The 15,869-nt window shown below is 44.9% G+C and overlaps 1 protein-coding gene across 1 annotated transcript in view; it reads left to right on the top strand.

Annotated features, from left to right (window-relative positions):
- Positions 1-15,869, top strand: part of LOC135036375 (atrial natriuretic peptide receptor 1-like) — a 213,144-nt gene that overhangs the window by 141,628 nt on the left and 55,647 nt on the right. Inside the window, exon 17 of the mRNA XM_063954446.1 lies at positions 7,995-8,088. Coding sequence (XP_063810516.1) covers positions 7,995-8,088 — 94 coding nt within the window. The remainder of the gene's footprint in view (positions 1-7,994; positions 8,089-15,869) is intronic.

Below are 15,869 nucleotides of genomic sequence, written 5' to 3'. Positions count from 1 at the left end.
CACTTATACACATTATGCCACACAGTAGTAGTGCCTATATATATATATATATATATATATATATGTAAAACCAAGGATTAATACTGCGCCACGTGTGATAGAAAACAGATATGTTGTATAAAAAAATGGCAATCCAATGTGACACTCCACTGTGCTGCTAATGGAGCGTCAGCTGGGTCCCTCAATACATACAGGGGTAGTAATTCCCTTAAAAGAATGTAGGAAAAAGGGGGGGATGAGGGATACGTAGCAGCCACGGTGTCAACTAGTAAAGTATAAAATTGCCAATTACAATAAAAATTATTTATTACCATAAAAGTTATACATAAAAGAAGCACATATAAAAGGTGGGACAACAATAAACACACAGCTGAACTAAAAGCACTTAAATGAACGTTTAAAAACTACAGTAAGATCAAGTAAAACAGATTTTCCTTAATTTAAATGAGATAGGTACAGGTCTCCCAATGCATTTCATCTCAAAAGACTATCAAACTATAAATATAGCACACCCCCTACACATGCGCACACACACAATTAGCAGCCTTACACACAATACCCACAGTAGTTCTCATTACACATGATGTCCCCAGTATAGTGTCAGATACACATAATGACCCCAGTAGTGCAGTGCCAGTTACACATAATGCCTCCGAGTATAGTGCCAGATACACACATGCCCCCACAGTGCCAGATACAAATATGCCCCCACAATGACAGATACAAATATGCACCCACAATGCCAAATACACATATGCCCCCACCGAGCCAGACACTCATATGCCCCTACAGTGCCAGACACTTGTATGCCCCTACAGTGCCAGACACTCGTATCCCCCTACAGTGCCGGACACTCGTATGCCCCCACAGTGCTGGACACTCATATGCCCCCACAGTGCCGGACACTCGTATGCCCCCACAGTGCCGGACACTCGTATGCCCCCACAGTGCCGGACACTCGTAAGCCCCCACAGTGCCGGACACTCGTATGCCCCCACAGTGCCGGATACATGTATGCCCCCACAGTGCCGGATACATGTATGCCCCCACAGTGCCGGATACATGTATGCCCCCACAGTGCCGGATACATGTATGCCCCCACAGTGCCAGACACACGTATGCCCCCACAGTGCCAGACACACATATGCCCCCATGTTGATTTTACTATTAAAGGCAGCACTTTTAGGTAGATTCACTTTTAGAGGTGACAGCTATCCCCCCACCCCCGTGTAGTTTCTCAACAGCAGGGATGCCCATTAATGATCAAAGAATGCAGCAGCAGCAGCCACTGTAATTGGCGCAGGGGTCCAGCACCGCACCACAATACAGACAAGAAACTCTACATAAACTACACCCCCCCCAGCAGCCGCTGCTGCATACTGTGATCATTACTGGGCATCCCTGCTGGTGAGGAACTACACGGGGGAGAGGGGATAGCTGCTGCCTCTATAAGTGAATACCTACTGCCCGTGGGTGGCACCTCTGGATGGTGCCCCTCCTCGGCTGACGCCCCTGGCGAGTGCCATCCTGGCCAATAGGAAGATACACCCCTGGTGACAGGTTTTCTATTTTAAAAATGGTAGGCCTTTATGGGCTACCATAATGTTCCTACGCACTTTAAGCTATTAAACTAAGATGGCAAAAAAAAAAACTGCATTAACATTTTCAAGTGCAGATTTTTTTGATGAAAACCTACACATAAAATCCTGTTGGTTGCATTTCTGGAAAGTTGGATTAGTGCTGAAATACAAAATAGTTCATTATGGTATTTATAAAAAAAAAAATCACACTTTATTTACAGTAAGTTCACTTTCCTTCATTATCAGAAAAAAAAACACTTTTATTGGCGATTTGATTACATTCTATTTGATACATTAGAATGATTGAAAGCACATATATGGAATGTCGCTGCGAAATAAGCAAGGAATACTTTGCATGGGTACTACTGCATTAGAAAATTAGAGATATTTATGTTAGATTGTGGCAAGCATAAACATTGAAAAATGGGCTCAGGACAGGATTGGGAAAACCCTCAGCATGGGTTGATTTATGGACATGTTTCAATAATTTATGATCTGTGTACAGAGATACATGAACATGTTGTGTTGCACAATTTATAGCAGGGGTGGAGAACCTTATTTCTGCCAAGGGCCATTTAGATATTTATATAATTTGCGGGCCATACATACATACATACGGTACATACATGCATACATGCACACAAACAGCTTGCATACATACATACATACATACAAATAGCACACATACAGACAGTTTGCATGCGTACGTACGTACGTACGTACGTACGTACGTACGTACGTACTTACACACACACACATGTACACAATACATACACACACACACACACACACACACATACAGACAGCATAAATACACACAAACACACACACACACACACCACACACAGAGCACAGCACACATATAAACAGCATACATACATATACACACACACACACACACACACACACACACACACACACACACACACACATATCATCAGGGGGGTAACTTGAAATTTGTGGGCCTCATAGCAAAATCTTGAAAGGGCCCCCGCCATTGTCACTACAATGCCCCTTAGGGGGGGGTTGGGTAGGAGAGAGAGAGGGGAGTGAGAGACAAAGAGTGTGTCAGGGGAAGAGAAGGAAAGAGAGGAGCAAGAAAGAGATGGTTTCGGGGGGGGGGGGGGAGGATGAGAGAAGGGGAGAGAGAGAAAGGGGGTGTCAGAGAGGAAGGAATAAGAGGGGAGAGAGAGAGTGCATCAGAGAGACAGATAGATGGTTTCAGAGAGAATAAGGGGAAGTGGTAGCGGGAGGGAGAGAGAGAGTGTCAGGGAGGGAGGGAGCAAGAGTGAGTGAGTTTCAGGAAGAGAAAGGGAGAGAGGGGATGTCAGTGAGAGAGACAGTGTCAGGCAGAGAGAGTGAGAGACAGTGTCAGAGAGAGAGAGAGAGAGACAGTGTCAGCGAGAGGGAAAGTGTCAGTAAGCGAGAAAGACAGTGTCAGGGAGCGAGAGAGTCAGTGTCAGGGAGAAAGAGAGACAGTTACAGGAAGGGAGAGAGAGACAGACATGGGGTGTCATAGATAGATCACCAGGGCATAGATAGACAGACATACGGATGGATGTTAGGGGAGAGAGGGGCTCACCGTCAGCGGGTCTGTGTGGCTGCTGTGGCACTGTCCAAACATGATCTCTCTGTCAGCTGCGCAGCGCCACCAGCGCTACTGCAGATACTGTAAGCTTCCAGGTTCTCTCTCTGCACCCAGCCTCCCGAGTCCCGCCTGCATGCCTCCTTCCCTCCCTAGCTAGATGTAAACTGCTGGGCCCCGAACCCGGCGTGCGGCAGTATTAATTAAAAAAATAAAAGTGAAAGAAAAAAGGGTGCAGTGGGATGCTTGCTGGGCCTTGGGGACCCCCAAGCGGCTGGGCCCTATAGCAGTTGCATCCCCTGCACCCTCTGTAGTTACGCCACTTCATAGCATACATACACATACAGTACAGCCCACACATATTTTCTTTCTTCACTCTCCCTTCCTCCTGACCCTGGTTCATCATTGCTGTGAAGTGATATCATGCAAGAACTTTTGCAATCTGGTGGACAACTATGCAATAGATAGCACCTATCCTTTTGTATACATGCCTATTTCCCTATAGATTGTAAGCTTGCGAGCAGGGCCCTCCTACCTCTATGACTGTTTGTATTTACCCAGTTTTGTCTTCTAGTTGTGTCCAGTTGTAAATCGCAACGGAATTTGCTGCGCTATATAAGAAACTGTTAATATATAAATAAATATGCATACATACAAATGGGTTTACTACGATATGCCGGCGGTCGGGCTCCCGGCGACCAGCATACCGGCGCCGGGAGCCCGACCGCCGGCTTACCGACAGTGTGGCGAGCGCAAATGAGCCCCTTGCGGGCTCGCTGCGCTCGCCACGCTACGCGCGCCACACTATTTTATTCTCCCTCCAGGGGGGTCGTGGACCAATAAGTGTCGGTATGCCGGCTGTCGGGATCCCGGCGCCGGTATACTGTGCGCCGGGATCCCGTCAGTCGGCATACTGAAGACCACCCATACAAATAGCACACATACACACAGCATGCATTCGTACGTACATACACACACACACACACACACACATACCACAGGATACACACACAGTATGCTTATATATATACATACACATACAGCATACCTCCCAACATTCTGGATTCTCATAGCAAGACCACTGCACGCGATGAAGCAGTGCGTGACTGAAGTAGGGTATGGCCTCAACAAAAGGTGGCATGGCTTTCCCACAATGCCGCAATCGCACGCCATGCCTCCCGCTTTCATCAGTGCCCTTAGCCTCTCTGCCTTCTATGAATAGACACTGTGTGCACAGCATCTATTCACCGCTGCTCTGCTAAGTTCTACTCAGAGAAGTGAGTGACAGATGGACTTACAATTGTGTCGTCGTCGTCCCCTACTGCGGGACACTGTGGCCCACAGTTGGTACAGTGCCCAAAAAATGTTTCCTGTGAAAATCGAGACAGTTGGGAGGTGTGCATACATACATACATACATACAGACAGCATGCATGCATACATACACACACACACACACACACACGCACATGCACACACGCACACACACACACACACACACACACACACACACACACCACACACAGCACACATACATACAAACAAACAATATGCCAATATGCATCCTGCATAGTGTGCACTGTGGCCATTTCCCAGCAAATGTTCTACTGTGCATGAACAAATCATAAGGAAAATGGTCACCATACCATTTTACAGGTGATTGTGCAGCTCTGACGCTGCTGGTGCAGAGGAAAGTATTGAAGAAATTGGGAGTAGGGTGTCCAGTTTGGGACCGTGTGCACCACACACCCTGCATCCATTAGATACGCCACTGATCAATGCCCTAAATGTAACTCCAGTGAAATCCACTGAAAACCCAAACATAGATGCTCTCCGTATAAATGTACCTGCCGAAGTTTTGACTAGCCAACAGCACTGATGTGTGGTCATATTCCATTAGGCATCCAATCCCTTTCTCGATTTCTGATATGTTCATGGGTAATCCCCTCCTCTACTTACACAGCTGATTGGCCTAGAGCAGTGGTTCTCAAACTCGGTCCTCAGGACCCCACACAGTGCATGTTTTGCAGGTAACCTCACAGAATCGCAAGTGAGATAATTAGTTCCACCTGTGGACCTTTTAAAATGTGTTAGTGAGTAATTAATTCACCTGTGCACCTGCTGGGTTACCTGCAAAACATGCACTGTGTGGGGTCCTGAGGACCGAGTTTGAGAACCTATGGCCTAGAGGATTCTTGGCTTTTGCATGAGGTCTCCTGGCTGGGTCACCTCTCTGCTTTCAAAAGGATGTTAATACCTAAATGCATGTATGTGTTTTTGCACAATTCCATATTCATTGATTAAAAAAAACTATTTAGATAAATTCCACTGTGTTGAGGACACATCTGTAATTTTCCAGAGATGGGGGATTTTTTTCTTAAATACATACTGCAAGAAGGTGGAGAGAGATTGCCCTGCCCAATATCCAATGTTGTCTACTACTGTATGTCAGTCTACTGATGGCACCCTGCACTCTCAACCAAACCTAAAGATGAACCTTTGGGCAAGATCCAAAGTTGGTTGCGCCGGCGGGCTTAGATGGCGTTCGACCAAGCTATTCAATTGTAGCTCCAGTTCGGGCGTGATGGCTGCAGGCACTGACATTTTAACTTGCAGCCCCACGGGGTGGCAAGCTGAAATGTAAGAAAAGTTACCTGTTTGGGTACCCAAATGGCACTTTTCCCAATTGCACCCATTAGTTTAGTTGGCTTTATGCGGCTACACCCGACACTAATAGACTTGATTAGCGTGATAGGCGACATCAATTGTAAATCGCCCCCCTGCGATCTACCCAACACTTTAGACGGGAGATAACAGTTGAATTCCCCCCCATATGTGTTTAACACATATGTGAAACGTCCATGGAAAGACTGTAGAGCATATGTACAGTCATGACAAATGGTGGGTGTTGTCACCATGGAGGTAGCAACGCCTGGAAAATATCTGTGCGGGTTCATGTTTTTTTATAGCAGCAGAAATTAGTCTTAAAGAAATGACAGAAGGGTTAATGAAGTGACAGCTAAAGTGCTCTGTGGAAAAAATTAAACATCAGTCTCAATGCATATTTTCTAAGCTGGAACATCAATTATTTTTAATTGTAATTATTTCTACTGTCATACTGCAGAGTAGATTACTGGTGAGCTGAATACTATATTTCAGTCTGTAACATTCCCATCATCATCACTAGCTCACCTGAGCTGCAGCCTGCCTTAATGCACTTTACATCTATAATTTGACTTACAATGCAGTTTGTAGATATCATTGAATCGCTTCTTCCCTCTGTGACTATATATCCCTTAGGTTAAGGTGTATGAAGATTAATAAGCAAGTTTTGAAGCTCTGTGTTTACAGGAACTGCTGGAATAAGCAATATAATCTGATTTGAAATGCTAATTAGGAACATTTGATAGGATATGTTATCTTGTTACATTTTCTGTAATAAATGTGATGCTGTACTTATTCCTAAAAACATAGGCGTGCACAGAATATTTTAGTAGGGGTTTAACACCACCTACTGGGCGGGTCTAGGACCGCCTATTGGGCGCGTCTCACAGATTGACATAGGTGGTCATTCCGAGTTGTTCGCTTGCTAGCTGCTTTTAGCAGCATTGCAAACGCTAGGCCGCCGCCCTCTGGGAGTGTATCTTAGCTTAGCAGAGCAGCAAACGAAAGAGTAGCAGAACTGCTACTAAATAATTCTTTGCAGTTTCTGAGTAGCTCCAGACCTACTCCTAGATTGCGATCAGCTCGGTCCGTTTAGTTCCTGGTTTGACGTCACAAACACACCCTGCGTTTGGCCAGCCACTCCCCCGTTTCTCCAGACACTCCTGCGTTTTTGCCTGACACGCCTGCGTTTTTTAGCACACTCCCGGAAAACGCTCAGTTACCACCCAGAAACGCCCCTTTCCTGTCAATCACTCACCGTTCAGCAGTGCGACTGAAAAGCGCCGCACGAACAACAGCAAAACTGCTAAGTTTTTAGTTAAATAACTAAGCGCATGCGCACTGCGTACCATGTGCATGCGCATTTAGCAGCAAATATCAGCATAGCGAAAATCGGCAACAAGCGAACAACTCGGAATGACCACCCTACTGTAGTGTTACCTTGTTGTGTCACTCACCACCAGTCCACCTGTCTGGGCTTGCTGGGGTCTTTCTGCGATTAAGTTGATGGTTGGCATGCATGGCAGAAGGGGCGGCTGCCATGGGCTTGCGCAGCATGACCTCGCTGATGTCATGTCATGCACTGTCACACAGAATATAGTGCTCTGCGGCACTGCGTGTGTAAGGGGGGTGCCGGACATTAAGGGGTGCCTGTGTGCACCAGGCCACTCCCGTGCACAAGCCTATGCCTATAAAGATACATTAAATATGGTAGGTTTTGAGGGATGAATAGTTTACTTAAAGGCAATACCATACACTCTTCATATTGAGTCTAGTCTAATCTTCAGCTCCCACAATTGTAAAAAACACAATTTAAGGGTAAATTTACGAAGGTGTTTTTTTTGGGAACTGGTGATGTTGCCCATAGCAACCAATCAGATTCTATCTATTATCTTCTAGAAGCAGCTAGATAAATGTTAAGTAGAATCTGTTTGGTTGCTATGGGCAACATCACCAGTTCTTAAAAAATCCCACCGTAGTAAATTTACCCCTATAAGTTACAGTTTTCTGATCTCCTAATTAAAAGGCTTCTCATTTAAAAAGTTGTTTCAGTTTTACATGTTTAGAATTTGTGTTGCCAGATAATATAAGACATCTATTAATAATTGGTTGGTTAGTCAATAAATAAAGCTTTTTCATTCTTTTCTTTTTTCTTTTTAACTTTAGATGGAAAAATATAGTAAGCATCTGGAGCTATTAGTTGCAGAGCGTACACAAGATCTAATGTATGAAAAGCAAAAAACAGACCAACTGCTATATAGTAAGTAAACACATGTTTCCCTCTAATAGTTACTAATAGTTTAATGATTTCACTGATGAATATTCATTAAGTAATGGTGAGCTGACGGGGAAGAGGAGAGCAACATGAGGGGAACAAGGGGATACGGTCGTTAGGTCGACAGTCATTAGGTCGACCACTGAAGGTCGACATGCATTAGGTTGACATGGTCAATAGTTTGACATGGTCATTAGGTTGACAAGTACTAGGTCGACATGTCGAAAGGACGACATGAGTTTTTCACATTTTTTTTCATTTTTTTTATTTTTTCATACTTCGTGGACTACGATTGGAATGGTAACCTGTGCCAAGCGAAGCGGTAACAGAGCGAGACACCTTGCCCAAAGCATGGCGAGTGAAGCAAGCCATGCAAGGGGACACGGTGCACTAATTGGGGTTCCCGGTCACTTTACGACGAGAACGTCGCCAAAAAACTCATATCGACCTTTTGACCTATCGACCTAATGACCATGTCGACCTATTGTCCCTGTCGACCTAATGCATGTCGACCTTCCATGGTCGACCTAATGACTGTCGACCTAACTTGTGTCTATCCAACGACCCATACCCGGAACAAGTGAGAGGTGAGAAGGGTGCAGGGCTGGTCCTAGAGGAGGGGCCAGTCCACAGTAAATAGCCACACTCTGTAGGGGCTGGAGCTGGGTCAGGGTGGATGAGGGCCCTGGAGGTGGCTGTTTGATGAGGTGAAGCAGCCAGAAAAGGGATTATCTTCATACTGACACTGCCCGTGATAAGCCTGGATGGTGGTCGCACTAAGCCCCGCAACCCAGTACAATAGCTTGTGCCTCTCTAATTTATTTATTTATTTGGGGGGGGGGCGAGCTGTCCCCTTGCCTCCTCTGTTCCGACACCTATGTATGGTATAGCATATGGGAAGTTCTGCGAGTATGCCCATATTTTTAAAGCAGTATTTACAAGGCAAACTGACCTGCACATCGCAGGCTATTACATATTGGGGGTCATTCCGAGTTGATCGTAGCTAGCACAGCTACGATCAGGCACTCAGACATGCGGGGGGATGACCAGCCCAGGGCTAGTCCGCCCGCATGTCAGTGCCGCCCCCCCCCCCGCACAAATACAAAAGCATCACACAGTGGCTATGCCATTGATAAAGCTAAATATTTATCTTATATAATACCCTTTATGAGGTCTAAGAACACTGTACGCTATCTACGTATGAAGTACCGTAAGGGTACGCTCGTTGCGTAACAATCGCTTAGCCGTAGTCGAGACGCTCAAGCGTCACGTTCGCTCACGGCCAAGAGATCACAGGCAGGCACGCTATTGGCTGCTGACTAACGTAATGATTCGCTATAGCGTAGCGGACGCTCGGGACCACGAGGAGATCACCAGCGGCGCTGACGCTAACAATGTTAAACCTATAAATCTAAACCATAAACAATGTAATATGCTGTAAAACCTTAGTGTATAGATAGAGTGTAAATGCAACACAGTGTAACCTTATTAACTCAAAAGCTGTATGAGCGTCACCGACGCTCTGAGAATACTAAACACTATAAGAAATACACAGATACCTGGGCTTAGGGTCCAACGCCTAATATATATATTATGAATGATATACTTGCAAAAGAATTAATACAAATACAAATCATACACTACAATATAACATAGACTACCTAACCAGATAACTACACAGGAAATATAATACAATTACTATTTAAGAGAAAATAAGAGAGAAAGAGGAGAAGAGAGAGAGAGAGAGAGAGAAATTGGCCCACAATAACGAGAAGATCAATATAGTTGCGGAGAAAACTTACGCACAAAGGAAACGATCGCATGCGCCTCTGGACATCCAGCTCCCGATTTTCAGCAATGATAACCGTTGAAGAGTGAGAGCTGGATGTGATCGGCCTGTCTATTTATGCCCCACACACAATGCAATTCAATGGTCCCTACAATCTCATTGTTCATTGGACACAGGAATTCCTCCTCGCATCATAACAAAAGGTCATAGGTTGATTCATACAGGTGGGCCGTGACTATTTCCAACAGCTCAGGTGGGAGGGAAACTGGGTTTCCCGCCGCATGGGTAATAAAGTGCAAATACAGTAAATGTTCATAAACTTCTTATGTCCATAACTATTCGCACGAGCGATTAATCTGCTTCAAACCAACACCGGAATATTGCTAATTAAATACTCTTCCGATGGGTACTAAACACCACTGTATTACTCCTGTCTGACCCTTCGTATCAAACAAAGAGGGATTTCTCTGTCCACGAACATTCTATATTAACCAAACTTTCAGAATCTATCAAAGGGAACATGATCTACAAAATACATTATATAGTGAAAATATGTAATGATTGAGCCGCACGCTACGATCACATAAACTCTACCGTAAATACGCATACCGTGCGCCTGCGGGTGCCCGCGACTGTGAGTATGCGCAGCACGGACCTGTGTGAGGTGCAAATATGGTAGTGTGCATAGAGATATTTTTCTGACTTTGACAGTCCACCCTTTGGCAGTCAACAATAACTGCCACCTTCTAAAACATTTCAAAAAGAGAAAAATATATGTCAGGGGTTAATACATTTACATGGTTGGGTAGGGGAGGAGAGGAGAAGGTAGGAAAAGGGTATGACCTAGTGAGATAGCAGAAGCATGTGTGTATGAATCCGTGCTTGGGGGTCATGTATCATCGTGCCGTACGTGTTTTAAATCAAGCTTCGAGGTATTGCGAAGTATACATTTGAATTCCTTCTTATCCCGTGGTACGGGTCTGTGGATGGGCTGTCAAACTTTACCGAGCTCTTTTCGGCTTTGGTTGTAACAAAATGGGGGAGCACATTTTAGTTGATGATACATGAATGGGGGAGATATGTGATTGCTGATATCTGTGCCTGTATTCCCTATCGACTATGTGTGTCATTACCTGAGGGTTGTAGAAATGAAGAAAAGACATAATTACGGTAAATGCGGTGGTATTCTATGTCGGGTAAATGTACATTCGTCGATTGAGGTCTTGTTTGGTGTCTGTTGAATGCCGTCTTCTTTGTGCTTTTGCCCATAAGGTGCGAGCAAAAGCTATCAATGTCCATAGATTTACAAAAGTGTTGGGCTAGCGTAATTTTAAAATTTCTAGGGAAACTGGGGATCCATGGCATAGTTCATCAAAACTCTGTGTATCAGGTTGTCAAAACTTCTTCTTTAATCCATCTGATGTCTGTATATCGGCTCATCAAATTCCTCGTCCAAGTGGGTCTTTTTACCTTGGAGGAAACGGAAAAACAGGTGAAAGAAACGGACCGTAGAAATCGCATTTTCATCACATCATTGTTTCTACTGTTGGGTCATAAATCAAGTCCATTGGAATTACAGTTTCCTCACTCCTTAAACTCATTACCTTAGTACGACGATTGCACCTCATTAAAGCCTGACCGCATCTAAATATCAAACCAATCGTTATGATAACACCTAAGATACATAGGAGAAACTTCCCAACATCCATTATGACTCCTTGAGCCCAGTCTCCTAAACCAGAGAACCAATTTCGCGGGTTCAACCATGACACCCAACCAGTCAGCTCATTACCTACAGCAGCAAGAGTGAGATTGTGTCTTCTGCGAAATTCCCACTTCAGTTGGAGAATATCGTCCATCTTTTGGTCTATGACCTCGACCGGGTCCTCGGTGCTATTCGTAATATATGTGCAACATTTCACGCCGTATTGTGTTGCCAGTGTGACACAATATCCGCCTGTCACTGCTGTGAGGTAATTAAGAACCATTCTATGCTGTACCAGTTCTGTTTTATAAGCTTGAAGTTCTCTTCCAGTATACCTAAACGTGTCATCATACATTTCAGTGATATTATCTAACAAATTTGCAAGCGCAGATATGTATTTATAATTCAACACTCCTCTGGCGGTGCGAGTGATGTCTAACGCGATTAGAAACTGAATCCCGGTGGATTCATGGATCATGTCAGAGGCCGGATGCTCTGTTCTTTCTATCAGGTGCCGTTTAACTACGTGCTCGTAATGGGTGTGAGTATAAGGAGTTTGGGCAACACGGTGTATGTCTTTCATTTTGTCATGTGATACAGTCATTACTTCAGGCAGTACTTTTCCAATATAACACAATCCTTCAGAGTTTGGGGCAAGCCACTTATACGCCTTTCTCCCGCATATGAAATATGCATCATCGGGGAGAACATATGGGACGGAGTAGGACATAACCATATTACACACCTTCCATGTGAAATCTCCTACCCCTAATTCTTCCATCTGCTTAGTACACGTATCAGGTTGTATGATATGTGCACAGTATCCTGGTGATACCTCTCCAACTCTCGTAATCCTATTTCCTAAGGTATACCTATACCGGAAAGATTTTCCTCTACTGGCTATGTGGCGTATAAGCTCTGTATCTGTAGGCATTCTATCTGCTCTATGTGAAAAGGTCATGGTTTGATTACTCCATGACACTTCCCAATTTCCCGGCTTTCGGGGATTGGAGATGTTAAAACATAATAGGGACCTATCCACATGGTATTGGTGGAGCTTCAAACTAGGAGGGCTGGAGATATTAAACCTCCTGTCCACCGGTCTCCCACCACTTAACTCAAGTAGCTCCCCTAACGTTAAAGGAAATGGTACTAGCCCTGATTTGCTATGACCTTGAGGTACTTGAGAGCATACCCAACAATCTGTTTTATTTAACACACTACCCACTAAGGAGTGATAGTCACTCAATGGATGCCGGTCCATATGGATATTAAAACTGGATTGGCATTTCTTTATGCACCCATCCTCAATGACATTGTTACAGAGCCGACAGATACAGTTTTCTTCAGCTAACAATCCTTCACAAGTCCTTCTATGGTCAATGCTATCGGATCGTTTTCTGATACTCGCCTTTACTTGTTGGTTAAGTTGTTCTTGGAAAACTACGCCTCCATCTTTATCATCAGAACCCATTCCAGAACCTCTCTCGACCTCCATGGTACTCTCGCCGGAACAGACTGCTCTGGTCAACATCATGGTCAACAGGAAAATCCGGATCACAGTCTCTTGGGGCAAGTCCATCTTGTAGGAGGAAACGGAGAAGAATGAGAAGGGGGAAAAACTAATTTGAGGGAGAGGAGATGGGAAGTTGGAGAAAAACAATAAAAGGGAACAGGGGATCGACAACTGCTTTTGGTCTTGTGATTTTTAATGCTCAGGTGCCGCCTCAGTCCTCCTGGAACAGACACTCCAGTGATACAACCTCTACCGTCTGTTCCTTATCACGGGACCTCTCTGGATCAGCAACCTTTTTACAGTGGGACGAATGAACCCAAGTCTCTCTCTCAGCAACCTTCAATGCTGTAGTGCTAGTCAATAAGACCTGGTATGGTCCTTCCCATCTGTCAATAAGGCAACCTGAGCGTAGAAAATTCCGTATCATTACATAATCCCCAGGTTCAATGTCATGACAATTACTATCTGGCAAATCAGGAATCACTAACTTCAGATTATCATTTTGATTCCTCAACTGTTTACTCATGTTAATCAAGTATTTTACAGTCACTTCATTGTTACACTTCAAATCATCCTGAGGGTTAATCATAACATGCGGTTGTCGACCAAACAAGATTTCAAAGGGAGACAGATTAAGAGGGGACCTGGGAGTGGTTCTGATGCTGTACAGTACAATGGGTAAAGCTTCTGGCCATGTCAATCCTGTCTCTGCCATCACTTTACTCAGTTTATTTTTAATAGTGCTGTTCACTCTTTCCACTTTCGCACTCGCCTGTGGACGGTATGGAGTGTGCAGCTTGCTATCAATTCCCATCAATTTACACATTCCTTGAAAGACATCACCTGTAAAATGGGTACCCCTATCACTTTCGATAATTCTAGGGATACCATATCTACATACAAATTCCTGCACAATTTTCTTAGCAGTAAACATAGCGGTATTTGTGGCCGCTGGAAATGCTTCGACCCAATTTGAGAAAACATCTATACAAACAAGTACATATTTCAAATTTCGACAAGGGGGTAATTGAATAAAGTCAATCTGTATTACCTGGAAAGGGCCGCCGGCAGGTGGGATATGAGATGGTTCTGTAGGTATTGCCTTTCCGATGTTCTTTCTCAGACAGGTAAGGCATGACATTGCCCTTTTACTCGCATGAGATGAAAATCCTGGGGCACACCAATATGCTCTTACCAACTTGCATATCCCTTCCTTGCCCAGATGAGTCAGCCCGTGAGCTGCCTCAGCTAAACATGGAAGGTATGCTCTGGGGGCCACTGGTTTACCGTGTCCATCCGTCCAGAGTCCTGAGGACTCCTGACCATATCCTTTTGCCTTCCAGACTGCCTTTTCCTGTGTGGAACACAAATTTTGCATCTCACACAACTTCTGTGTGTTGATGGTATTAAATACCATCAGTTGTGTGGTGTCTGTCTGTCTGGGGGTAGCAGCTGCTAATTTAGCAGCTTCGTCTGCTCGGCTGTTACCAAGTGATACTGGGTCTTGGCTATATGTGTGTGCTTTACATTTGATAACAGCCACTCTGTAGGGTTCCTGTATCGCTGTTAGAAGCCTTTTTATGTGAGCTGCATGCGCTACCGGTGTACCAGCTGCCGTCATGAAATTTCTGAGGCGCCATAGGGCTCCGAAATCATGGACTACCCCGAATGCGTATCTAGAATCGGTGTAGATATTGGCTGATTTGCCCTTAGCCAATTCACATGCTCTGGTTAGGGCGACCAGTTCAGCAACCTGGGCTGAGTGAGGTGGGCCTAGCGGTTCCGCTTCTATGGTGCCTTGGTCATCTACGACTGCGTATCCAGTACACAAGTCTCCCGAGTCTGACTGTCTATGACAACTACCGTCCGTGTAGAACGTAAGTTCTACATCTTCCAGTGGGTTGTCACTGATGTCAGGCCTTGCGGTAAAATTTTGGGTCAAATATTCCATACAATCATGTGTGTCTTCCTTTGTATTAAATTCTCCTTCCCCACCACTCTCATCCTCCACCCTTTGTGCCTGTCCAGGCACACCTGGGAGATATGTTGCAGGATTTAATGCACTGCATCTCCTTATGGTGATGTTTACGGGGGCCATTAGTGCCAATTCCCATCTTGTAAACCGCGCTGATGAGACGTGTCTGGTTTGGGCAGAATTTAACAAGGCTGACACTGCATGTGGTGTATGAATTGTGAGGTTGTGACCTAGCACGACGTCTTCGCTTTTCGTTACTAGCAATGCTATCGCAGCAACGCTTCGCAAGCATGTGGGGAGGGATCGCGCTACCGTATCTAGCTGAGCGCTGTAATATGCTACCGGCCTGCTGGCATCACCGTGCTTTTGGGTTAGTACGCCTGCCGCGCAACCAGCACTTTCTGTTCCGTATAGTTCAAAGGGTTTCCCATAGTCTGGCATACCCAATGCTGGTGCCTGCGTTAGGCACTGTTTAAGTCTCTCAAATGCTGTCTCAGACTCGTCTGTATGCGAAATCCGATCAGGTTTGTTTGAGGAGACCATCTCCTGCAAGGGTAACGCTAGAATGGAAAACCCTGGGATCCAGTTACGGCAATACCCACACATTCCTAAAAAGGTTCTGATCTGTTGCTGGGTTTGTGGCAGAGTCATGTCTCTAATTGCTTGAATTCTATCAGCGGTCAGGTGTCTCAGTCCTTGTGTTAGACAGTGTCCCAAATATTTTACCTTAGTTTGGCATAATTGCAACTTGTCTTTGGAAACCTTGTGTCCTGTGTCTGAA

This window comes from Pseudophryne corroboree, chromosome 1, assembly GCF_028390025.1.
Source record: "Pseudophryne corroboree isolate aPseCor3 chromosome 1, aPseCor3.hap2, whole genome shotgun sequence".
Lineage (NCBI taxonomy): Eukaryota > Metazoa > Chordata > Amphibia > Anura > Myobatrachidae > Pseudophryne > Pseudophryne corroboree.
This window is presented reverse-complemented; position numbering and strand designations above follow the sequence as displayed.